The 27,803-nt window shown below is 38.4% G+C and overlaps 1 protein-coding gene and 1 long non-coding RNA gene across 6 annotated transcripts in view; one reads left to right on the plus strand and one right to left on the minus strand.

The window, feature by feature from the left end:
• Positions 1-27,463, plus strand: part of LOC106004461 — a 34,569-nt gene extending 7,106 nt beyond the window's left edge. The window contains exons 2-3 of the long non-coding RNA XR_001177455.2: positions 24,503-24,635; positions 25,679-27,463. This is a non-coding gene — a long non-coding RNA (uncharacterized LOC106004461). The remainder of the gene's footprint in view (positions 1-24,502; positions 24,636-25,678) is intronic.
• CUNH8orf34 (chromosome unknown C8orf34 homolog) overlaps positions 711-27,803 on the minus strand; it is a 394,040-nt gene continuing 366,947 nt past the window's right edge. For 3 of the 5 annotated variants that reach the window (XM_045063227.1, XM_045063223.1, XM_045063226.1), the window contains one exon: positions 24,630-25,058. In XM_045063227.1, the coding sequence (XP_044919162.1) occupies positions 25,051-25,058 (8 nt within the window). In that variant the 3' untranslated portion in view covers positions 24,630-25,050. Of the gene's footprint in view, positions 2,259-7,487; positions 7,547-24,629; positions 25,059-27,803 lie in introns of those variants that run through there. The other 2 variants (XM_045063225.1, XM_045063224.1) reach the window with 2 other exon arrangements.

The raw sequence follows: 27,803 nt of genomic DNA on the forward strand, positions 1-27,803 counted from the left end.
TTGGAAGAAGAATGGGGGTGGAAATACCATTAAACCACTAAAATGACATGCATTGTTTTATGTTTGTCTATACATATGCATATTTTTCTGGTAAGAAGTTCCACACTTTGAACAGATTCTCAAGAGAACTCTACCTATACTTTTAAAAATGTGACCAACAGCTGAGCTACTACTTTTCTTATTTCAGGTCCCATCTAAAAGCACAAAAATAGGGCATTTATTCTTTGTATTTATTTAACATTTATTGAGTTCTTATCTTGTCAACCCACTCCTCAGGAAACTGTAATTTAGTGGAACAGATGGAAACTATAATACTAAGGTAATATGCGTACTAAAAATGGCTCTCAAAAAATGTACGATGAACACCTGTAAAAGATTTTATTAAATTCATTAATGAGGGAGTCAGTAAGATGTTACAACCAGTTCAGAGCAGAATTTTCAAAAAAAAATACTACACAACTGTAAGCAATAAAAAATGCTAAAACAAATCTATAAATCAGTGCAAACTGGTTTATCCACAGGACAATAGTCGATTGCATTCTACTAGGACCCAATTTATTTGCATTTCTCAAAAAGAATCATTTACATTATGTTTTGTCTTTTTTAAAAAAATTAATTTTTTTGAGAGAGAAAGAGAGAGCAGAGCAGGAGGGGCAGAAGGAGAAGAAGAAAGAATCTCCAGCAGACTCCATGCTGAGTATAGAGTCTGGCTTGGGGTTCGAACTCATGACCCTGAGATTACATTCCTGAGATCATGACCTGAGCCTAAATCAAGAGTCAGATGCTTAACCAACTGTGCCACCCAGGCACCCCACATTACAACTGGTCTTAAATAGTTCAGAGACAGTGAAAAGCACAGATAACCTAGAAAGGAACACTGTAAAGGATACCAGTGATCTTCCCTCCTCCCCATTCTAGATATGTCTTGTTTTCTCCTGCCATAAATTTCCAGAAAAATCATGATAAAGTTGTGTTTTTTTTTTTTTCCTGTGAGAAAAAAATGTAAGGAAGATTTGATTGAAGGAATTAAAATAAGTTTCCATGCAAGGGATACATGAAAATTGAGGAATGAAATTGAGTTAGATAGTAAAAGGGAAGATGAAGTTCATGTAAAGTAGATTTAATATCTATGGCACAAACGTTGTCTTGGATGTGTATGACGTCTGCATAGCTGTGTAAAGCTGCTAGATGGCAGTGAAAATGTAATGTAACGTCTTGTTTGGAACAACTTTGAGGTCCCAGTGAAGGAATTGGAGTTTTTATGATTTTCCAAAGTATTTCTGATAGTAAAGTAGGTGCACTTCATTGCTTGAGGGAGTCTGAGCATGTACCCCTCTGTTTCTCAATGAAAAAGTCAAACTTATCTAGAATCATTTGTTTTATCTCTAAACTTTATGTTATGGTTTTTAATTTAAAAACTTGAGATTATAATTTATTGAGTAACATTTATTGTGTCTGAGGCACAAGGGGTAGGCAATGCATGGGGGCTGAATTTTGGCTGAACGGACATTCCAGGAAGACATCCCAGGCTTTGAGTCACAGACTTTCTGGGCACATGCTTTTGTTTCTGGGGATACACAGGCTTTTTTATTTGAGATGCACCACAGACATTGGCAACAGGCTTCTAAGAGTTTTCTTACAGAAGTAACATGGTTAGTTTGTTTGCTTTTTTTGGTTTTGTTCTGTTGTTGTTGTTGTCGTTGTTGTTATTGTTTTGCTTGATAGAAGTTACTAGCAATTCCATGAAAAGAGAACTTGGATCAGCACTAACAGGAAGCAGGCTGTGGAAATACCTCAGAAGATAGATTGGAAGGCAGGGACTAAGTTGGTAGGTCAAGTGCAAAGGGAAAAGCTATATTAAAGAATTAATTAGAATTTTCTAACCAATTGGCTATACTAGAGGAGAAAGTAGGGACAGTATATAGATGGGTAGCTGTTGAAGAACAGAAGAGTTGGTGAAGACACACTCATCTGAGAAACACATCCTAGGTTTCTTGGATTATTCGTAGATCTTTTCTTCTGACCTGTTTAGGTAGATCTGTAAAAGCATAAACCGCTTTCGAATTTCCTTTCTTTTTACCTGAGATTCACATAAACTTTGCACTTGAACAGGGTAGCAAGTTTGTTGTCTTTCTAAGACACTAAGGGACCTGAGATGAACTTCTTTGCATGATCAAAAGGCATCATCTGCTCCATTTGCATCTTTGAATAAGTCTTCCATGATTAAGTTCTGGTAAGAAAACACCACTTCCTTGTTCCTATTGGGATAAAAGAAACTTCATTGTAATATTGCCATGGTCGTTGAAGGGGTTAATGGAAGTGTACAAAGCCAAGCAATACTTAAAACTTACTTGCCTAAAAAAGAAGTCTTCAGTCTGGCATTGTAGCAGAGACATCCCATAAAAAAGTTTCTTTTAAGTCCCCTATGTAACAGAGCTTTCAAAAATGCAACATAGGACCTTTCAGAGATAAGTTACGTAATTACAAAGATATATATATGTATATATATATATATATAAAGTTTCATTGGATGACAGCAGGTAGAAGCCAAGAGGAGAGGAGAGATTTTGTGCTGAAGTAATTGTGCTTTCTGAGTACCAGAAACAAACACACACACACACACACACACACACACACAGTGTTTCTGAAACGCGAGGTATAGACCTGGCTTTAAGAGCGCTAGGACACAAATCCCATCCCTCTCGTATTCCAGGAAGCTGGTCGGGTTTAAAGGGCATTTGAGGGCAATTACCATAATTCCTTTAATACCATCTGGTCCTGAACTTTCCCACAAGTCTGGTCATGGAGGCATTTCCCAAGGAGTTCTGCCTTGGGTATTTATATCCGTCTGACTTCTAGGAAAAAGCCAAGGAATTGACAGAGAAACAAAGACCCTACAGACACTTAGAGATGAACCAGATTGTAATGCTGCACATTTCTTATGACAACATAATATATTAGAAAAGAGTGGGTTTGCTTGGATAAGAATCAGAAATTTGGAAAAACAATGGCTTTGTTAGCATATGCAGGCTTCACCCTACCATGGAGTCTGTTTTTCTTAGCACACAGTGGATTTGAAGTTATGGCCTTAGTGGATATTCTCAGCTCGGTTGATTTCTCATGAGCACATATATTCACATGCCCCAGACAAGATCATTTCCAGTTTTCAGCACTTGGAGTTCTGGGAAGGGAGAGCTAAATTATGTGAGAGCACTCCCACTGGGGGAGCACGTAGAGATAGTTGTTCTAGAAGCAATAAAGCGAGGGCAATAAAGGGAATTGAAGGTTAGGCAAGTTTGAGGCCTCAGACATTGTGTTCAATTAATTATAACAAGAAGGGCCTTAATATTGATTCTAGCTGAAATCTTAAGTATACAGTGACTGGGTTAGGCTCATCAGAGAAAACAATTATTTCTGGGGTTACCTATGAAGAGAAACTCTGTAAGAAGCTCTAATTTTCATATAAAACATTAACACCTCAAGACATCATTAGTTAGTATATTCTGGACACTAGAAATACAAAAGCAGGGAAATTCAAAAGGTCTCTCTCACAGAGCTCTGAGTCTTCTTACAGGTTACCTGCGGACTGACCACAGAAACAAAACTAGAGAATAGGTAACTACCGAGGTAACTTGGTAAGGAGAAGAAGGGTGAAAGAATGCCCAAAAGAAATAAGATATTCTAAATAAAATAAAAGCTTATGCGACTCTGTTTCCAGCTGCTAATGTTTTTTCTACTGAGTTTTTTTTGTTGTTGTTTTTAAGATTTTATTTATTCGTTTGAGAGAAAGAAGAGACAGAGCACACAAGCAAGGGAGAGGCAGAGGGAGAGGGTGAAGCAGGCCCTCCACTGAGCCAGCCAGGAGCCTGACATGGGGCTGGATCCCAGGACCTGGAGATCATGACCTGAGCCAAAGGCAGATGCCTAACCATCTGAACCACCCAGGTGCCCCTATCAAGTGTCATCAGATTTTTCAAACTGCCACCTGCCCTTAATAAGAAACTCTTATTTTGATCGTTTGCTTTCCCTGGTTAATGTGAGCTGAGTTATAACACTAAACTGGCTATAAAAGCAGCAGCTATTGGATTCTCTTTAATAGCTCTACTTCCATCTCTATGCTGGACCGATTTCTAACTTCCTAGTGTCAGTCTCCCCATCTGCAAAATGGGTTTAGCAATACATTTAGGTAATGGATAGTTAAAAAAAGAGAAGTATACCAAAGGTTATGTGTATAAGCCACAAAGAGGAGTAGTTTATTCATACTAAGCTATAGTAAATGTCCACAAGGAGTATCTCTTACCAGGCTATTTTGGTTTCCTAAACATTCTGGGATTCCCCCACCCCCGGTTCTCACCCCCTACCCAGCTCTTTACTCCTATCTGTGGTGTGAAAAGCTAAGGAAGTGAGCAATAGCTTAGGTTTCTCACATGGGAGGGACTGAACCAGCAAAAATCCCCAGCAAGAACACCGGGATTCTTTCCTCTTTCTTCCATATCAGGTCCGGTGGGAGGAAAAGCTCTGAGGAGCCGGCACACTCTGTGTATTGGAACTTATACTTGGGTGCGCATTTCCAAGGTCTATACAGGAGGGTAGGTGTGAACACATGCATTTTTGCTCTCAATGGGCAAGGTTTCTTGTCAGTTGACTCTGGCACTTTGTCTGCTCATGCTCTTGTCAGATTTCTCAAATCACACAGAACTTGGGAGCAGGAAGCAGCCAGAGGAGGAAGGGTGATTTTCATTCAGCCCCTTCAAAAATCTCTGTATTGTTCATAGCCTGAGCGTATCGTTCGTAGCATGAACTATGAGCACTACTAATAGTAGTGTAGGTGAGTGAGGAATAAAAGCTCTCATATTTGTCGTTACTTGTTATGTGTCAGCCAAACCGTTTTACTGTTTATTAAAGAGCTTCCTACTTCAACCTAGGCCTGTTGTTCTGGCTGGCAGTAAGGTGGACGTCCCTCAAGGTCCAGCAGAAGCCATGGTGTGCATGTGTGCTTGTGTGTGGGGACGCGCGCGTGTGCACGCATGTGCACATGGGTGGGGAGGAGTATGGAAGGAAATATTAGAAATCAAGTTCTGGGAAGAATGGACTCAAGCTTTAGCTTAGATGGTAATCACTAGAGGGCTTGTTAAAAACAAGACAGCTGGGTTCCAACATCCGAACTCCTGACCGCATAGGTCTGGGGTGCGGCTTCAGTGTGACTCTCCAGCAAGGCCCCTGAGACCGTCTCCATTAATCTGGGATCACATCAGGAGAGTTACTACGTCAGAACTATTTGCAATAATGTGTGTGACTGTGTAGCAAAAATACATGTAATCTTCTCTCTATAATTGTAGGATCAATCCAATGGAAAGCTTTGAACTGAAAAATACCATAGCCAAAGTTAAAAAAAAAAAAAAATCAGTGAGTGGGCTCAAAAGCTGGATGGAGACAACAAAGGAAAGAAGCTGTAAACTGGAAAATGAACTAGAAATTAGCCTATCTGAACAAGCAGAGAAAAATAGAAAGAAAAATTATTGAACAGTGCCTCCAGGACCAACAGCACTATAACAAAAGATTCAAAAAAAAAAAAAAAAATCTAACAATCAGATCATCTGAGTCCCAGAAGAAGAGAAAGTGGGCAGGGTGGAAAAAGTGGTCAAAAAATATTGACTGAAAACTCCCCACTTTTTTTTTTTTTTTACTTGATGCATTATGGAGCTGTTATTAATTAAGTCCGTTGACACTGACCATTATGTCCCCTAGATAAATTAACCACTTTGCCATTAAGAAGTGTTCTTCTTTATCACAGGTGATTTTATTCCCTCTAGAAGCGAATTTGTCTGATATTAATACAACCTCACCAGGATTTTTCAAATTAATGTCCACATGATGGACCTTTTCCCAACTTTTACCTTTAACCTTTTTACATTTTAAATGCTCCCTTATAAGGAGCATATAGTTGGAGTACAATTTTTGTCCAATCTGCAATCTAGTACTTTTAAATCAGTTCTTTTGACATTTGCATTTAATGTGACTTGGATATGATTTGTACCACTATATATATTCCAAAACTGTCCTGGGACATAATTAAGTTACTGGGAAATAAGTTTATCTTTTCAAGTCTTGCTTTTAAGCGTTAACGAACAGGACAATAGTGCAGTCAGTTTTGTGTTAATTTTGCCCCACTATACAGGTAAAGTCCTTTTGTCTACCTAATACAGTGAATTATAAGGCTTGGTACTCTGGTAGTAACAGAAAATGTTCTAAGCCAAGTGGGAGCTCCAAGTATTGTCCCCCCTAACCCTCTAGAGCAGTTCTTTTATTAATTTTGTATAGTTTCTTCACATGCATGTGGTGATCATACTCAGTTGATGATTTGGAGGAAATGCTCTAGAATTCTCTGGTATTTTTTCTGTCCAATTTTCTGTCTCTGTCTTCTTCCTTGTGAACTCAAGCTTCCTCAACCTTCCACACTCCACAGATCTGTCACCTCAATTCAGAGAAATGAGAAAATCTTGCTTGGGTTTTCCCTTCCTGTGCCATTGTCTGGAAACTGGAAACATTCTCCAGGTAGTAAATTGGAACAATGGTAGGCTTTTCCTTATTTGTTTCCTAACTCTGAGCATTATCTTTCATTTCCTGATGTCTAACATATAGAATTCCAGTATGTCATATATTTTGCTCACTGTTTTATTTTATTTTATTTTTTTCATTTGGGAGGGTAAATCTGGTCCCTGTTATCCCACATTGGCTAGAAGTCCTATTAATCAGTTTTGAATGAGTATAGTTCTATTTTTACTATTTGTTCAGGAATAATTTACAGAGTAGCAGAAGTAATCTGTAGCTGTCAGCAATTTTAAATGAGATGTGTTTCATTATCATTATTTTTTTTTATGCTATGTCTTGGACGTACATTTGTCTGTACTGTTCGTAATCTGTTCATGTACAAAGTGAACAGATTATCCAAGCAGGTTGATATGGCTCAAAATAAAACATCTTATTTATCTTTTGCTAGCTTATTGAATTTATTTTACTTATGCCCTATTGACTTTGATCAGGAGCTAGTATTTTCCATTTCTTCCTGACTTCAATTCAAATCCAGACTGCTCTCATATAGGAGCCCAGATTTCAAAGAAACCTACATCCTATGGGATGTTTATTACTTCAGTCCACCCACGCTCCCTTAGGGTTCTCACTTATTTTTAGAGAATTTTATGCTTCATTCAAGATGTGAAGATATTCATTTATTTTGGCTTTCAGCAGCCCTCAATTCATCTGAATTTCAGAATGTTTGGCATATATTCTTCATAGAATATGGTTTAGGGAAGTAGAGTTTTTTCATCTTCACTGCTAATAGAATTTTCTTTTATTTCTTTTTTCTTTTTCTTTTTTTCTTTTCCTTCTTCTCTCTCTCTGTCTGTCTGTCTCTCTCTCTTTCTGTTCTTTTGGGTTGGTTTCATAGATTTCACAAGTACACTACCATCATTCACTGAAAGCCTTACCTTTGTTAATGAAGCTGTAAGTTTCTCATTCCTCAAAGTCTAGAACCTCAGCCACCTTTCTAAATATGGAGAGCAAAAGCAAAAGGGGTTAGTAAGAGATATCTTACATGGATCTCTTTTTACCACCACAACACTGGTATAGGCTTTTATCATTGCATGCTTGACCACCGAAATTATTCTTTCATGGATTATTTTGAACTCTCCTTTGAAAAGGAGGTATCAATTTACAATATAAGATGCAGGTTCAAGTCTTTGCTTAGATGTCACCTTTTCAGTAAGGCCTGCCTTGACCACTGAACTGCCATCTACTTTCCTGATACTACCCAATCTCCCTTATTTTGCTCTGATTTCTGCCCCCCCCGAGAACTTATGAAAAAGCACTCTAATATATATCAGAGGCATATAATAGAATCATATACTATGTGTACTCTATATGGTATAACCTCTGAAATATGTCATAGCCTCCTTTTGTATCATAATTGCTGTCTGTCTCTCTTTGTTAGAACACAAGCTCATGGGACAAGGAATCTTTGTTCTGTATTGCTGTTTTGTTCCTCTAGAAGAGTGCTTGACATATAGTACGTTTTAAGACATGTTTGTGTGACATATTTGTTGTGAATAATAAGTAGAACTATTAAAAAAAAACAGATAAATGATGTACTGGAGTCAGAAAAGCATAAATGAGGGGCACCTGGGTGGTGGAATCAGTTAAGCCTCTGACTCTGACTCTAGGTTTCCCCTCAGGTTGTGATCTCGGGGCTCCAGGCTTGGAGTGGAGTAGGCTTGGGTTTCTCTCTCCCTTTCCATCTGCCCTCCCCCCACCCCAGGTGCTCATGTGCACCACTCTCCCAAATAAATGAATAAATCTTTAAAAAAGAGAGAGAGAGAAAAACAAATAAATAAAACAGAATTGTTGCATTTGCTGAGTTTCCTGGCAGATCCAGGAATGTGATGAGTTAGAAAGCTTACTTTTGAGAAAGACTGAAAATTGTTTTTTTGTCTAGCTCCAAACTCTGAAAGAATTATTACAACAACCTTATACCTGTCTCTCTGCTCTGTAAAATTCATCTTTATCATTCCTAGAGGATCATTCTTGTTAAGGTGCTGCTTTATTACCAAATATTGTGTCCTGTTCAGAAACTTAAGATGTATTCATATTTGCTACAAGATAAAGTTTTAATTTCTTAGAGGCATTCAATGTCATTTTTAACCTGACCCTGGTTTATTCTCCATCTTTTTCACTCTATAGTTTTCTAAACATTAAACTCCAATGTTATCTACTTACTAGTCAAAATGTCAATTAAAAAAAAACAAAACTTTTTTAAAATTAACATATAATGTATTATTAGCCCCAGGGGTACATATCTGTGAATCATCGGGCTTACACACTTCACAGCACTCGCCATAGCACATACCCTCCCCAATTCTACATCCTTTCCTCCTCTTTTTTATTTACATGATTCCTATTGTCTTAGCTCAGGGTGCCATAACAAAACACCTTGGACTGTGTTCCTTAAACAACAGATGTCTATTTTCTCAGTTCTGGAAGCTAGAAAGTCCAAGGTTAAGGTTCTGACAGGGGTTCAGTTTCTGGTGAGAACTCTGACTTGCTACTTTCACATTGCGTCAGAGAGAGAGAATGAGAGAGAGAGAACCTGGTATCTTTTCTATAAGCAGAAGAGTTCTATTGGATTAGGGTCCCACCCTAGGGCTTCTACATATGAATCATGGGAGAACAGCACCTTTGTATTCATTCTGGGTTGTCCTTGATTTATCAATGTCTTTCTCTTTCTAGAGTCTGCCAAATTATTCCTCAATATATTCCCCCGAAACACTGTATGTATCACTCATTGATTTTTTTTGTTTTCCTTTGAGCTCCTATGACAGCTGTCAGAGCCATTTATTTGGAAACTAATCATGACTACTGCATGAGATTTCTAGTGCCTTGATATTATTTATCTCTTTAACCTTTTAAGTGTTTATACCATTTCTTTGTAACTAAATTGTAATGTCTATCACTGCAAACTTCGGCAACTTAATTTCTCTGGGTTCAGTTTCACTTCTAAGATGCAGATAATCTTTGCCTTACGGGTTTGAAAGAGGATTAGAGATAATGTACATTCAGTAACTAGAATATTGCCTCCTAGTGCTGTCACTCAGAAATGGGCCGTGAGATTCTTTCTGCTGCTTTGAGTAGTCTCAGATGGGGGTGAGAAAGATTGCAGACTCATGGTGAATGAAATTGAAATTTTAAGTCAGCTCCCCTCCCCCTGCCCTCAGGACTAGGGAGCACATCAGAAATCAGACCCAGTTTATTTTATTTTATTTTTTTTATTATTTCTTTTCAGCTTAACAGTATTCATAGTTTTTGCACCATACCCAGTGCTCCATGCAATCCGTGCCCTCTCTAATACCCACCACCTGGTTCCCCCAACCTCCCACCTCCCGCCCCTTCAAACCCCTCAGATTGTTTTTCAGAGTCCATAGTCTTTCATGGTTCACCTCCCCTTCCAATTTCCCCCAACTCCCTTCTCCTCTCTATCTCCCCATGTCCTCCATGCTATTTGTTATGCTCCACAAATAAGTAAACCATATGATAATTGACTCTCTCTGCTTGACTTATTTCACTCAGTATAATCTCTTCCAGTCCCATCTATGTTGCTACAAAAGTTGGGTATTCATCCTTTCTGATGGAGGCATAATACTCCATAGTTTAAATGGGCCACATCTTCCTTATCCATTCATCCATTGAAGGGCATCTTGGTTCTTTCCACAGTTTGGTGACCGTGGCCATTGCTGCTATAAACATTGGGGTACAGATGGCCCTTCTTTTCACTACATCTGTATCTTTGGGGTAAATACCTAGTAGTGCAATTGCAGGGTCATAGGGAAGCTCTATTTTTAATTTCTTGAGGAATCTCCACACTGTTCTCCAAAGCGGCTGCACCAACTTGCATTCCCACCAACAGTGTAAGAGGGTTCCCCTTTCTCCACATCCCCTCCAACACATGTTATTTCCTGTCTTGCTAATTTTGGCCATTCTAACTGGTGTAAGGTGATATCTTAATGTGGTTTTAATTTGAATCTCCCTGATGGCTAGTGATGATGAACATTTTTTCATGTGTGTGTTAGCCATTTGTATGTCTTCATTGGAGAAGTGTCTGTTCATATCCTCTGCCCATTTTTTTATATGATTGTCTGTTTTTTGTGTGTTGAGTTTCAGGAGTTCATTATAGATCCTGGATATCAACCTTTTGTCTGTACTGTCATTTACAAATATCTTCTCCCATTCCGTGGGTTGCCTCTTTGTTTTCTTGACTGTTTCCTTTGCTGTGAAGAAGCTTTTGATCTTGATGAAGTCCCAAAAGTTCATTTTCACTTTGTTTCCTTTGCCTTTGGAGACATATCTTGAAAGAAGTTGCTGTGGCTGATATCCAAGAGGTTACTGCCTATGTTCTCCTCTAGGATTCTGATGGATTCCTGCCTCACGTTGAGGTCTTTTATCCATTTTGAGTTTATCTTTGTGTACGGTGTAAGAGAATGGTCGAGTTTCATTCTTCTACATATAGCTGTCCAGTTTTCCCAGCACCATTTATTGAAGAGACTGTCTTTTTTCTACTGTATATTTTTTCCTGTTTTGTTGAAGATTATTTGAACATAGAGTTGAGGGTTCATATCTGGACCACTGGTCTATATGTCTGTTTTTATGCCAATACCATGCTGTCTTGGTGATCACAGCTTTGTAGTAAAGCTTGAAATCAGGTAACGTGATGCTCCCAGTTTTATTTTTGTTTTTCAACATTTCCTTAGCGATTCGGGGTCTCTTCTGATTCCATACAAATTTTGGGATTATTTGCTCCAGCTCTTTGAAAAATACCGGTGGAATTTTGATCAGAATGGCATTAAAAGTATAGATTGCTCTAGGCAGTATAGACATTTTAACAATCTTTATTCTTCTGATCCAAGAGCATGGAATGGTCTTCCATCTTTTTGTGTCTTCTTTAATTTCTTTCATGAGTGTTCTGTAGTTCCTCTTTGGTTAGGTTTATTCCCAGGTATATTATGGTTCTTGGTGCTATAGTAAATGGAATTGATTCTCTAATTTCCCTTTCTGTATTTTCATTGTTAGTGTATAAGAAAGCCACTGATTTCTGTACATTGACTTTGTATCCTGCCACGTTGCTGAACTGCTGTATGAGTTCTAGTAGTTTGGGAGTAGAGTCTTTTGGGTTTTCCATGATAAAGAATCATGTCATCTGCGAAGAGAGAGAGTTTGACTTCTTCATTGCCAATTTGGATACCTTTTATTTCTCTTTGTTGTCTGATTGCTGTTGCTAGGACTTCTAATACTATGTTGAAAAAGAGGGGTAAGAGTGGGCATCTTTGTGTTCCTGATCTCAACGGGAAGGCTGTAAGCTTTTTCCCATTGAGGATGATATTTGCTGTGGGTCTTTCATAGACAGATTTTATGAAGTTCAGGAATGTTCCCTCTATCCCTATACTTTGAAGCATTTTAATCAGGAACGAATGCTGGATTTTATCAAGTGCTTTTTCTGCATCAATTGAGAGGACCATGTGGTTGTTCTCTCTTCTCTTATTAATTTGTTCTATCACATTGATTGATTTGCGAATGTTGAACTGTCCTTGTAGCCCAGGAATGAATCCCACCTGGTCATGGTGGATAATCTTTTTAATGTGCTGTTGGATCCTGTTTGCTAGGATCTTGTTGAGAATCTTAGCATCCATATTCATCAGTGATATTAGAATTAGACCCAGTTTAACTTCAAATGGTCAACTTTCATTTCCCCACTAGAAACCATTCCTTAGCTTTTCAATAGACATGCAAAAAGAGAACTAAAAACATACGTCTTGATTTTCCTTCAAGCTTCCATAAACTACACGTGTTAACCCATAAAACACAGGGTGTGTATATGATATTACAGGCAATGAATATGGAGGTTACATGGAGTCATCATGCCTTCCCCCCATCCCCCAGTTCTCTTCCCAATTTGCCCACAAGAAGGCCAAAGAGCCTAACATCCCCATGCATCTGCTGTAGAAGAAAAAGCCAGGTGCAATGTGTAAGTTGTATTCTGGAAGTCAGTTCACTGAACTTGGCAAGGGCCTATTATAAACATCTCTTTCTTACTGCATGGTCAGTGAGAACACATTGAAGCTTGGGATCAGGTGTAGTTAGAGTACACTATATGGAAGGCATACACTACAAATTAGGGCCTTTTATTAGGGGAGATCAGGTTGTGAAATATTTCCTAACACACCATCCAAGTACAACCGTAACACATCTTTAGCCCCTGCCCTTATATCAGCATTAGGGTCTTTTTTTTTTTTCTTTTAAGATTTTATTTATTTGCCAGAGAGAGAGAGAGTACACACAAGCAGGCAGAGAGGCAGGCAAAGGCAGCGAGAGAAGCAGGCTCCACACCGAGCAAGGAGCTTGATGTGGGACTCAATCCCAGGACTCTGGGATCATGACCAGAGTTGAAGGCAGTGGCTTAACCAACTGAGCCACCCAGGCATCCCCAGCCTTAGGGTCTTTAACAAATGAAGTATCACACATGCAGACTGGTTATGATTGAACTCTGATATCTGCTTGGAAGGGGAAGAATTAGTATAATATATCACAACTTTTAAAGCTATATCTTTTGGATTATTGGAAGTATATTTACTTAATGGCTCTGAAAAAAAAAAAAAAGAAAGAAAGGTTAACCCAATAAGTCAATGTTGCTGACAGATGAGTGAAATAATAAACAGAAACCTTGCAATGGTTTATATTGAGGAGGCCCACACATCACTCCAAACCTCTTTGGTCTGGCTATCAGGCTGGAAATCTCACACGCTCAAATTGGCAATGGATATTTCCAGTGTTTCTTGGGTTTGGCTCAGTGAGGGACACCACAAAGCTCAGCTCACTTTCTTCTGTGGTATTGCTTTACTTCCGATTCCATAAGAACCATGAAGTCAAAGGGTCAGGCAAACAAAACAAAGAGTATGAAAAGGAAAACAGGAAGAGAATTTGATGAATGACTTCAGCCCTCAACAAGGATCTGGTTTGATTTTCATGGCAAGGGTTTCCATGTAGTTTAGACCAACTCAAGCTCCCTCTGTTCCTTTTCATCCCCTCGCATTCCACTCGGCAAGATTTCAAGGCAGAGATACAGTGTTGATGCCATGAATCTGTTGCTTTGGCTTCCGTCGGCTCAGAAGAGGAAAGCTGGCAGGCAATAGGGAACCTGCTTTTGGAACCAATCAACTTGGCAGATGAAGACCTTCAACTTGCAGTGAAAGCAAGTTTGGTGTGTTTCCCATACATCTGTGATCAGAACATACTAGACATTTCTTTTCTCCCTAAAGATTATCTGTTCTGTTGAAATGCGACTTTAAAAAATAATCAAAGGGAAACTCTATGAGCTCATTCTGCTTTTGCCAAAGATGTTCATCTCAGAGCAGGTTACATAAAACAGAACAGAATAATACGAGTAACTCAGAAAGTCATTCCCTCTCCTTCCCATTTACAAGTTCTTTCTAATGTAGCATTAACCTAGAAACAAAAACTCCTAAGTATTTCACCACAGTTTTCAAGGAAAAAAAAATGCCTAGATAGAGGCAGCCAGAAATGTCAGGGAATGAGGTACCAAGTTGGGAGATGTGCCAGGATTAATCATAATCTCTTTCTTTAGAACCATCCAAGTTCAAAGCTGCCTGGCTGTGGCTCCACATGGGAAATCCTTTGCTTTTGATTGCAGGCAAAGAATTTGGCCTCCTGGTCTCCAGGGAGGTACGTCCCGTACCTTTCAGCCATAGCTTGCCTTTGAATACAACTTTACACAACTTTGGCCTGCCTTGAAATGTACATGTATCTGAAGTCATTGAAAACCCTGAATTAAAGAAATGGAGAGGACCAGGAATTCTCTAAAGACCAGAGAACAATCATAAATCTTGACTTTTAATCCCATGCTATTCAGCCTCATCAAAGGAAAAAGTGTTGTAGTAGTCTCTTCCAGGAGGGGGGCAGGAAAACTGAGGTCACATCTTGGTTTATTGTACATCTGATCACTTACTCTGTGTAGCCATGGCAATGTACTTACACACAGCAATGAAGACGAGGCTGAGTATGACAGTTATATCCTTGGCTTCACATGTCAGCAACTGGGGTTCAAATCCTGGCTCCACCACTTCTTGGCATAGGCCAAGTCTCTGAGTATGAAATATCACTCTCCTCATCCATCACATGAGGAGGAAAATAATGGACTAATATGCTGTGCATGTAAAACACTTAGTACCATGTTTGTCTCATAGTAAGTACTAAAAGAGGGTAGCTATTCTTTTTTACTAAATATATCCAAAGAGGCCTCTCCCAACATATTTTGGAGACATAATTCCTCTAGGCTACAGTGTTTACAATTAGTGGAGGTCCATCTTTCAGGATACCAGGCTAGACTCAACTGCTTATGGACATTGGAACAATTTTCTTAACATCACAACCTGTTTCATTTCTTGCTGCTCCCAAGAAAAGTTGGCTTACCCCATGAACAAACAGTGGTATCCCTTGCAGCTCTGGATCTTTGATTTAATTGTATTTCTTTTTAATTAATACCAAGACTATTAATATCACGATTAATATCTTTTTTTATTTGTTCTTGTCATCAACTCCTCCGACATAAAAAATCAGCACATTGCCTGGAGCCTAGCTGTTAGATTTTTAAGGTGATAAGATATGGTAACCTCTCTTCCAGGAAGATGAAACTCTTGACTGCTTCCTTAAAAAAGAGCCAAACTTAAGAAAGGAGTTAGACACCATCATTACAGAAATTTCTTAAAACCAAGTGGCTGAGACCATCTGCTCATCTCTGTATGTCACTTCAGGTGAGGCACAACATGCTAGAAATATGCCCTAGGTAAATAGCAGCATGACACACTCTCAGAGGTTGTTTTCCAGAATCATCAAGTCAACAGTCTTTCTGTGACTAAACTTCATGAAGTTATAATAGGTCTGGAAAGCGTACACCCTCATCCTGGTGGTGCACAGTGCAAAGGCCTGACCTTTGGAGTCTTGAGGTTCACAGACCTGCCCTGAAACCTGCTGCATCATCCCAGATGAGTTAACTCAAATCTCCCTTCATCTCCATTGTCTCATCTATAAAATGAGGATAATCATAGTGCTACCTTTAGGGTTGCTGTGAAGATTAGATGAGACAATATATGGAACTCTCAGGGAAGCAGCTGATATGCAACAAGGCCTCAACATATATTACTAACAAACAAATAGTATTTTTATAGAAGTATTTTTTATAAATAAAAATTCGTAAAAAAACAACTTTTTTATGTGTAACTACAAATCTGTCTCATGAAGGAATTATAGGTATGCTTAACTTCTGCTTAAAGAGCAATGGAGGCTTCAAATCTCTTTAATAAGCTACATCATTGTTCATAGACTTTCAGGTTGTGGTATTTCTCAGCCTTAGTTGCATATAAGGATCATGTGAGAAGAGTCACAAACTCTCATGCCTTGGCTTCGCCCTGTAGGTATTCCAATTAATTGCTCTGGGATTGGATCCCAGGCCTGATTTTTTAAAAATCTCTCTCTGAGCAATCAGTAGGCACTGTTAGTTTTGAGAATGACTTGGGTTAGAAGAATGCCAAGTACAAGTTGTTCCTTACTGAGTGAAGTTGGACCTGCATGCTCCAATCTTATGTTGATTCTGTAGTTCAGCTGCTACAGATGACAAAGGGAGTTACAGTCAAGTAGGTTATTTTGCAAAACATGGCACTAAAACTGAATTCTAGTTTTCTGATATCAGATGTTTTACACTGATCATGTCTAATTGCAAGGCCCTCAGAGACTGCGAAGACCAGATTTCCATAGCTGACATCTACATTTCTACAGCTATTTCTTAAAGATGAGTAGCAGTAATATTGTGTCTATCAAAAAAATAGTAATTACTGCCATTATTTAGCACTTTATCTGTTATGGACTGAATGTTTGTGTTCCCCACTCCCCAAATTCATACGCTGAAGCCTGATCTTTTGATGTGATAATATTTGGAGGTGGGGCATTTGAAAGGTGATTAAGTTTTGATAAGGCCATGATGGGCTTAGTGTCCTTATAAGAAGATAAGACACCAGAACTCTTTCTCTCTTCCACAAAACTTGGTGAAAGGTGGTCATCTGCATGCAGGGAAAAGAGCTCTCACTAAAACCAGACCACATTGGCATGTTAACCTTGAATTCCTTGCCTCATTTAAGTGTGGCTACTACTATTTTGTAGATAAATAAGCCCCTTGACAAAGTGATTATAGCACTGGACTAAGGGACACTAGGACAGAGCTGAAGCTCCACACCAATGACAAGAGGGGAGGTGTGGTCTTTAACTACTCTAAGCTTCTTTGAACTATGGTGAAGGTTAAATGACATAATGCACACAAGGCACAGAAGAAGACCCTGAGAAGCACTGTAGCCACAGCAGCAGCAATGTTATTACCGTATTGACCCTGGGAGAGTTCAGTTATATCCCCTAAATTTGCACAGCTTCTGAAGAATGCAGGAGGTGTTCAAACACATACCTAACAGCAAACCACATGATCTTATCACTACAATACACTGTCCTTGCCTTCCTCCTTCAACAGATGTCTACTTGGCACAATAATATTTCTTCTAATATGAAGGCTATGTTCAAATCTGCCTATCACTGGCAAAGACTCCCTCTATAAACTTAATTTTTCAATGACTTTTATTACTATCAGTGACAGGGGTTTTCCAAGGCATACAATTCCAGTTTGAGTAGAAAAAACTCCAAAGATAAAAAGTAGTGCTAAAAGAAGTAACTGTAATGCACATGAAATTGTACAATCTGTTTCATAAACCCTGGTGTCTGTGGCTAGGATCTGCCTATGGAAAAGTAATATTCCTTCTGTACTTGATAATGTACTTGATACACTTCATAGCCTTGGGAAGCTAACTCCTTTATTTGTCATCTGAAACTTGATTCTACCGTGAGATTCTTGAGTCATCTAAATCCAAAATCCCAGGAAGACTGATGGAGCTATAATCTTAAATGAAATGACATGGCTATCTTGCATATATCTTAAAGTATACAAGAGTTAAATCTGTGATACTACAAACAAACAAAAAGAAGTTAAGGTAAGACTTATTTTAGATGGGCATTTTAATTTGTCTTATGAATGCACCTGGCTGCAATCTCCTTTTCTCAAAGTACAACTTGTAGTTTCTTTACAAGGATCATGATCAGTTATACCTGCTCTAAACTCAGGAATGTCAGCAGTATCTACTGCAAATTTTGGAGCCATCATCTTCTGCAAGTAGAGAATTTGATCTAACGTTATTCAAAATAAGCCAGACTATGCTTAACAAACTCCTAACCTCAGGGGGTTATTGTTAGACATGGCCAACTCAATCCATCTTTGTTTATAACACATAGGATCACCACACCAAAGGAAGTGTGGAGAACTCAAACCTCTGCTAATGTTCCATCACTTGCACTGATGGCCCATTGGTCAGAATTGGTCCTATAACCCTGCCTAGCTGCAGGGGGCTGGGAAATCTTCCCAAGTACCCAGGAGGAAGAGGAGAACTACATTAGGTTGAATAATACTGACCCCTATCACAGACCCCAAAAAAGGTATTTTGCAAGGAATTCAAACAATGAGTATATAAAAGATGCTAAAATCTTGGTTCATAACTTACTTAAGATATATACCTATTTGTTTTCCACAATGAAGCACAAATTTCCACTGGTTAATTTAAGTCACTGACAGTATGATGTTGATGATGCTCCAAGGAATATTCCTTGTTTATTCTCATTATCTTTACCTAAAAAGTTTTGCAAAATTCAGTAATAAAACTTCCACTGGCGCAACACTTCCCCCTTTGACTCAGAATCCAGGTGGTAACCCTTGGGCTGGTCACTCAGGAAAATGCCTGTGATTTATAAAGGGCCTTTCAGACACAACAATACTGTACTATACTGGGAAATGCTAGTCTAACTGATGAGTTGTAAGTTCTTTCAAAGACTCCATTTTTAAACTATAGATTGGTCATTTTCCCAGAGAAGCCATGTACACTGCACATCCACAAATCCAGTCACTCCCCTTGCCATTAGCGAGGCACTTTCTGGGAGAAAATTGATGTGTGACTACTGTATTTTTTAAATAGTGGGTTACTGTTGTTGTACATGGAACACTCAGGGATTTTCTCAGGCACATTTTAAATTATTCTAATACTGAGGGGAGTGGCCAAATCATGGCTTCCACTCATAGCCAATGCCACTTATGTTGGCTTTCAGAGATGGGTTCTATAAACATCAAAGACTTGAAAGAGACAAGAAGCCATCCTAGACCTTAAAAAAAAAAAAAAAAAAAATAGAACACTGGTAAGGGAGCCAAATGCAAGTTGAGAAACCAACAAATATTTATAGTGTGAGCAAGCCACAATTTGCAGCAAGGGAAGAGCTCTGTCCCTAGGACTGAGGAAAGATGTTCCCTCCTCTCCCTCAAAGGAGTGCCTTTTAAAGACTCTGAGTTCAGCAGCTGGCAGTGGTTAACCTCCTTAAAATCAACCAAAAGCTTATGTGTGATTAGTTTGGCGGGGGGGAGAAGGTAAAAATGTTGCAGCTGGACTAATTCTTAAGCTTTTCCTAAAGATTTTAGTTGTCTCTTAATCACTATTAACCAAAGGAAAAGGAATTTTCAAAGTTGATGTCTCCACACAGTGACTAGAGAGACAGAAAATTGGTAATGCCTTAGTTTTTCTTTCTAAATAAGGGAAACTCTATGTTCCTTACACACACACACACACACACACACACAGAGCTGTTTTTCCATCTATCCACCCACAGGAAGTTTCTACAGCCTCATTAAACTAGACTACTAAAGGTTGTTCAACAAATGAGCCCATGCTTGTCTCCCCCCTGAAATCCAGCTGTGCTTACAGGAACTGGGGACCTTGAAGTGCATTGATTTTGACCTTCTACTTCCTAGAAACATTGTGTAGGCCACCCACTCTGTCCAGTGTACATAAAATCTTTGCTCTTGAAATCACTTTTCCAGTCCTTTAAGCACTGGTGTGTTCATGAGTCTCTCCTCTATTTTCATTGCACCCACTCTCATTGGCTGTTGCCATCTACTGCCCTGATTTCTACGGTGGGCTCTTTAATAATTTTTGTGTTGATGGTGCTCAAAGTCTCAGGTGTGTCCCAGTCTCTTTAAGTTCTACATGTTCCCAACTGAACTCAACATCTTACCCTCAATCCAAACATATTTCACTACCAGATGTTTGGGCTGGAAATCTGACCATTACCTGTAACACTTCCCACTCGACTTTAATCATTACCCATTTAGATTCTTCTTCTATCCATGCACTTCCTGTCTCTCATGTTGACTACTGCAACAGCATCCTAACCATTCTCCTGGCCTTCAGTATTTTCCCTTTAGGATCCATTTTCCCATAAGAAGTCAAATACCACCTTTCTAAAATGCAAAGCTTACCATTTACCTGCTCAAAACTCTTCCATGTGTCTCACTGCCCACTGAATGTAATGTATCTCATAATACCCTTTATAGTTTGGCTCTATACAGTATGGCAGCAATTTATCATCTGCATTACTTGACAATATTGTGTGTCCCCTATATTCCAGCCATACTCAATTGTTTTCACTTGATCCACCATGTTCTTCCTTATCTCTGGATCTTTACCCACGCAGTTCTCTCAAAAGAGCCTTCAACCCCTTCCTCCATTACTATCTCCAACTCCCTTCCACTTGCCCAACTTCACCTGAATAAGCCCTCTATTCCTTTAGATTCCAGATTAACCAGAGCCCAAGATTGCTTATCTGTGGTGTAGATTAGACGTTCCTCAGGTTTGGTGTCTTAATACCCTGTACTGTGCTCTTACGCTCTATTGTAAATGACTATCTGTCAGTGCTGTACCCACAGTAGCCATCTAGATACATGAAGGCAAGGACAAGTCTGTCCCACTACTGCAGAGTCTGAAGAGTCTAATCTGGTATTACACAGTGGGTGTTTGACAATTAAGGATTGTTCAGTAAGTGTTAGATGGAGCTGCATGGGAGGTATTCTCAAACACCTCAAAAGCCTGCAGAGATGGCCCCTTTTTCTAAAGGAGGTAGAAAAATAATCACTCACATGATATTTCCCTTCTCTGTCTCTTTTAATACTCTGTAATGACATCACATGAAGATAGTCAAAGTCCCTGCCTATCTCATCCCTGGAGTCTCTACCCAAGATGAACATTTTTCTGGCCTTCCAAAAGTTAAAGGAAGAACAAGTCATTGGTTAATAAAGTATATCTTGGAGGGAATATAGTGCATCTAATGTCAGATGAAAGATTTAAATCTAAATGGGGGAAACTTACCATGAAAATAGTATGAAAATCACAATTATCCATTCTCTTGGTAACGGGCACGCCTTGCTTTTTTTTTTTTTTTTTTAAATATCTTATGTTTCTCAATAGTTCTTTCTTGTCTCCTTCCTGCAGTCTCTTTGCTTGTCCCCTAAACTTGGGTGTTTTTTAGAGAGGCATCCATTGGCTCCTCTCAGGCAATGTGACCCATTTTTTATAGTTTTTATAAACTCATATATGCACATGCATGACAAATCTGCTTCTTCAGCCTTGCACTTGGCCTCAATATGTTCTGGACATTTCAGATCAAATAGGCAGTTGCTCTTCAACTTATCTAAACTGTAGCTATCATTTCCAACAGCTGATCTCCCTATTTCTCCCTTTATTGTCTTATAGCCACCCCCACACCTAAGCCATACACCTGGGAGGCATTCTTGACAATACTTTATTGTCCTTTTCTATGTATGTGTAATAATTCCATAAAAGCTGACAATTCTAGTCCTCAAATAGGTTTTGATTCTGTCTGCTCCCTTGATTCCAGAGTATACCAGCTACAGTAAGACCCTGAATTTCCTTTTGTCTTAATAAATATAAGTAAGACTTTATTTTTTTTTAATTCCTGCAACAACTTTCTAACTGGTTTCACCATTTCTAGGTTTGCCCATTCCTCATGTCTCCTACTTCTGCTGTTCTCTACAGCTGCTAGAGCAAGCTATCCTAACATCTATCTGTCAGTGTCGCTCTACTCTCTACTGCTGAAAATCCTTAGTAACTCTCTTCGGCAATGGCTCTCACCCTTGGCTATTCATTAGCATCAAATAAAAAGCTTTTCAATAAATACTGGGGTCTACCTCAAACCAAGTGAATCTTAATCCCAGAGAGTAGGATTAAGTATCTGTGATTCTGATGAAGAACAAGACATGAAGACCCCTGGATGGCACATGTGGTTTTTCCTAGCTGCATCCATGCCAACTTCTCTGCCCCACCAACTGTCACATCATATCCTACTGTACGTGCTCTAGCACATCTATCATACTGTATGTGTATGCATTTGTTGCTATTTCCATGCACACTCTGCCCACTCAGACTTCTATACTGGATTCATTCTATTGCTCACACCAAAATGCTCTTATTTGCTTTTGTTGCTCAGTTGACTTTATCTCATCTTTCAGGATCCAGCTGAGGTATTACCTCCTCCCCAGAATCTTCTTTGACTTTCTGCTCCCCTGACAACTCATTCTCATCCAAGTCCAGATCTCAGATGGGTTCCCAACTGCTCTTTTGTGTTCCCATAGTAGTCTAGCTTATAGATATTTTCATCATTGTGCATTACCATATTTTCTTTAAATTATCTGTATGTATGTATATTTCTCCCACTAATCTATGATATCTTTGAGCATAAGGGTCTAGTTTCCATGTCCAGACGCAGGTGTTATCAGGAAGGGACACTCTGAAGTCATGGCATGCGTTGGAGTCAAAAGCCATCTGTCTATAGTAATGGTCTTAAAGTAGGGAATGTGAGGATCCTTTCTAGAAGCACTTTTTGTGTGGGGATTTCAAGCCATACCGTGGCAATAATTCTGGAGCTGTGTTAAGAAACAAATGAAGAAGAGGAAGAAGAAGAACAAAAAGAAGAAGAAGGAGGGGGGGGAGGAGGGAGGGAAGAAGAAGGAGAGGGGGAGGGTTGTGAGAAGAAGAAAGAAAGAAAGAAGAGGAAGGAGGGATGGAAGGAAGGAAGGAAAGAAGGAAGGAAGGGCAGGACAAAATGAGTAATGGGAGTCAAAGTGAGTACCAAGAGATTCAGAGTTCATGTATGACATTTAGAAGAGGAGATAGAAAAGCAACTTGGAAAAATCTCCTGATTTGGGATCTAGCTGCTTATTGGCCTTGGCCTCTGTCCTTGGACTCCAAAAGTGATTATAGCAGTTGACAAAGAAGACAGGGCAGAGACTGTAGTGTGTGCATGTGTGTGTGTGTGTGTGTGTGTGTGTGTGTGTGTGTGTGTGGCTGTCATTGATCAAGATTCCCTTCTTGACCAAACTCTAGCCTGGCTCCCCTGTGCCCTCTTCTTGACCAGGCCTCAACCTTGGCCTACAAAAACTGCAGACTCTGAGCCCAAACTATGGCATCCACCCCAACTCACTCCCACATTAGAAGATATGAACAAACACAAACATATTTTCTAATAGTCAAAGCAGAATCTCCAGGATGATGGTTGTAGCCCCCCTTAAGTTCCTTCCTAGGAAAGTGCAAGGCTGCCAAAAGAATTTACTGTTTGTTCCCGCCAACATCTGAAGATAGAGCCCCTGCCTCCCAGTCTCTGTGGAAGAACAGAAGTCTGACTTCAATAAGCAAACTCAAATGAGTTTCACATGAACACCCTTCCTATTTTTTGTAAATTTCCATTTCCCTGACTCTCCTCAAGCTCTGGCAAATCTCATTCTTACTGCTTCTCTCTTCCTTTGAAACATGCAGTGACCTCTGCACAAATTGAAGTTGAGTTCAGTTCATGCTGGAAACTCTATTGCAATAGTTTATTACTGATTAAAATCTATCCTTACTACTTTAATTAGTGTCTAGATTTGTATGTCTTTGGTAGCATTGTCAGCAACATACACTCTGATATCCTGGTCGATCTGATTCCTGAGGTTGGTGTGGCACTTAGAAGAGTGACTATCTCCAGGAAAATGTCTGTGGGCAAGAGACAAATACTGACCAAGTGAAGGTTGGAGGAAATACAGTACAGATGAAAGCATTAGGGATGGCATGTTTTAAAGAAAGACTATTCCTAATAGAGGAAACATTTGGATCCACAATTGAATATTTTTGAAGATTTTTTTTATCATAAGAACTTTTAAATAGAGGAAGGTTCTGGTCACACAAGCTTACTCTTTTTTTATTTATTTTTTATTTTATTTATTTATTTGACAGAAATCACAAGTAGACAGAGAGGCAGACAGGCAGAGAGAGAGGAGGAAGCAGGCTCCCTGCCGAGCAGAGTCTGATGTGGGACTCAATTGACCTGGGACTCGATCCCAGACCCTGAGATCATGACCTGTGCCAAAGGTAGAGGCTTAACCCACTGAGCCACCCAGGCACCCCAAAATACACTATTTTCTAAGCCTTTATTTCTACCCATAAAAAATAATAAATTTTATGAAAATTAGTCTCAAATTTCTATACACATGAATGTGTTACTGTAAGAAAATTTATTGTATTACTTGATTTAGGAGTATAATGTCATTCATACAATCAGAATTTCTTTGTTTATTCTTTAGCCATGTTCTGGTCTTTAATATTGTTTCTTTGACAGTAATACAGGCAATTTTATAATTTAACCATATGCCTTAAAGGTCCAGTAAACAAACTTAGATTAAGACAAATAAGATAAAACAGACAATAAGATATTCAATAGATTTACTTAGATCCATTCACTTAGCATCAACGCATAATATATTCCAAAAGCGAGTATATATCAAATGCAAAATGGATAACCTTAATTGGGTTCAGTAATTGGATAAATGGTCAAACAATTTTCATTTGCATATGCTTTGGGCATGCATTTCATTCCTTATTGATCTGCTTTATTGAATTAACATTTCAATTATTTGTTTTGATAGGAACAGGGAAGATAATCATAGAAGGGAGCAGTGGTAGAGAGTATGTCTCTTGCTGCTGCACAGAACACACATAGCAGGTGATGATACCAAACAGCTAACTCCCAGAGGGACCTGAATGGCATGGCACATGTGGGTAAGTATAATGTTTATTCATCTAAAAAATGAGAAATTATTATAAAAATATAAGAAGTAGAAAACCCTACACAAGTTAAAATACAGAAAAATTTTAAGCAAAGTTATTTGAATCAGGCAATATTTAATGTATCAAATAGTAATCTTAATAACTAGGTACAAAGGAATCTAAACCCAAGACACTAACCATGTCAAAAGGCAGCAAACATCCTGACCACCCCAGAATCCTTGCCAAGGTTAGTGTTCTCTGATTACACATTTAGGCACCCCCTGGTTATAAGAGTACTTGTTTATTATTGATATTATAAAAATAACCATTCTCTAAATTATTACACATAGTAAATAAAATTAGAACTATACATAAGGATTTGAATAATTGCAATTTCTTTAAGGACCACCTGCAACTTCTGCCTGCTTCACAGACCTGTAGGGGAGAAACAAAACAAAAGAAAATGTGCTTAATAATACATCTACAATGAAACATATTAAGAAGAAAGTTTGGGACCTTAATGCTTTCCTGTACTCTGTATGAACTGTTACAATGGCACTGACCCTAGGGTACCACCACTATCAACTGTACTTGGCTGTCAGGATGTCAATTTCTGGTATCTGTATAAACGCTTTTTGTATATTTAATTAGAAGTAGATATTCTACAGATACCTTGGACTGTTGAAAAAGACTTGCTTCCCCCCCTTCCTGTAGGAGGGAGCCAAGGGAGAAATATAGCCAATGAGAAATATTTGCAAGGCATGTATACAATTACTATCTTGGAAGGAATTATGAAAACCGAATTTAGGAAACTAGTGTGGCATAAGATAGATCAGGCTATAGCCTTACTTCAGCACTGGAACTATGTGCTCATACTGCTTGATTGAAAAGAATTCCTTTATTTTTTTCCTAGAGTAATATGATTATGATGGCAAATGGAAAGATACATGCTTCTAGAATATTTTATCTGTTTTTTTCCTGTTTTGTTATATTTAATATTTGTATTAAATATTTGATTAATATATTAATATAATTTGTTATATTTAATATTTCAGATTCATCTACTAGACCATGAATATTTTGAAAGGAAAATATCAATCTCCAACTTATGTATAGGACCTGAAAAAATATTTTGCACATGGTGTTTGCTCAATAAGTTTTTGTATGGTAGGAAAGAGAGAGAGGAGAAAGGGAGAAAAAGAGGAAAGAAGGGAATCCAGTTATTGTCGCACGTATTTTCCCTTATCTGGAATACTTTATTTACCCCAACCAATCCCAGCTAACTCCTTTATCTAACTAACTCCTACTCCTTTAGGACTTAGTCATCAATATCGCTTTCTCTAGGTTCTTTGACCCTAATTCAAGGTAGAATTCTCTGCTGCATGCACCTATCTCACCCTGGTTACATAAGGATAATCTGCAGTGTTTTATGTAAATCATGTTAAATGTATGACTTCATCATTTAGTAAGCTTATGTCACATATGATAGTGACATGTTATTCTCTGGCATAGTCATAGGTCTTTATTAAATATGCATCAAATGAATGATTTACTTATTTAGATCTCTTAGACAGAAGGGCCATATACGTGCATCTTATACAAAGAACACGTGAAGGACTAAAGAAAAGAACAGCATGATCTGTGTGTTCTACGATAGTAGAGGAAGAGAGAGAAAATTTCTGTCCGTGATACAGAAAGAACCAGAAAGAAGGCAGCTACAAGGATTCAAATTTGGGGGCAAAAAAAGAGAATAACCTCACCTGAAGTAGGTTTTAAAAATTTTATACAACTTGGGCAATACTGTTTGCTTACTTGTCTGCTTTTGTCACCATACTGTATGTTACATCCCCATGACTTATTTATTTCATGATGGGAAGTTTGTGCTTTTTGATCACCTTCACCTACTTGCCCAATCCCTGCCTCTGGCTAACACCAATCTGTTTTCCATACCTATGAGCTTGGTTTTTGTTTTTGTTTAGATTCCACATATAAGTGAGAGAAGATGTTATTTGTTTTTCTCTGACTAATTTCATTCAGCAAACTATCCTCAAGTTTCATCCGTGTAGTTGCAAATGGCAAAAGTTCATTCTTTATGGTTCTTTATCCATTTATCTGTTGATGCGCACTGATGTTTTTTCCATATCTTGGCTATTGTAAATAGGGCACAGAACATGGGGATGCAGATATCTTTTCAAGACATATTTGTTTGTAACCATCCAGACAGTATTCTAAAGATGTAAATATATGATCATGTGTGTGTTTATGCATTGTATATGATAAAAATGAACTTATTTAATATACTGTTTTATAACTTACTTTTTATTGTAACATTATTATTAGAATATTTCCACATCAGACTATAGATATACAGATAGATGGATCCAGTTACTATCAGTATAAATACATGTATTTATCCAGTGAATATAAATCTCATCCTTCATAAGATGTACAGTATTCCATTATATAGATGCTACACTTTTTAAATCAATTCTCTTTTATTGGTCATTGGCTTGCTTACAGCTTTTCACATGTTTTCCATGTTTTAATATAAAACTTTTTTGTTTTATTATAAAACATGTGCAATGAACATAATATTCTGGAAACAACACAGTAGAGGCATTGCAGAAATTATTTCTTTAGGTGATTTGTTAATATAGAATTATTAGGTTAATGAACAACCATAGGAGGTAGTATATTTTCCACTACTCAAGATATTGATGTAAGATTGAATGTCTATTTTGTAGAGGCACAGTAGAGAAGAAATCAACATTAGACCAGAAGAGAAGTAGAGGTTCTAAAATTCTTTCTAATTTTGATAATTCTGTGATTCTCTGAGTGCTAAGGACAGACTCAACCTTTTGCTTCTCTCTGTAACACACTTGGGAGAAGAAACTATGAATTATTTATATTATATATCCAGTTTATATTAGTCTCATGTCCATGGATGTAAAATTGTTCTGAGATTCTGTATCTCTAAGATACATTTAATGGTGTCATAAAGTCCATGATCTTCACACATTGGGGGAATATGTCTTCATCTCAGTTCTACCTAAAAGTGATTTTCCTGACAAGGGGAAGGGATTTAAATTCCCACCCCACTTCCTCAGCATGGGAGAATACAGACTCAATGAGAAGCCTGAGATCCATAGAACATAACAAAAAGAGAAAGGAAACATTATG

The sequence above is a fragment of the Mustela putorius genome, unplaced genomic scaffold, assembly GCF_011764305.1.
Source record: "Mustela putorius furo isolate JIRA1106 unplaced genomic scaffold, ASM1176430v1.1 tig00003846_pilon_pilon_pilon, whole genome shotgun sequence".
Taxonomy (NCBI): domain Eukaryota; kingdom Metazoa; phylum Chordata; class Mammalia; order Carnivora; family Mustelidae; genus Mustela; species Mustela putorius.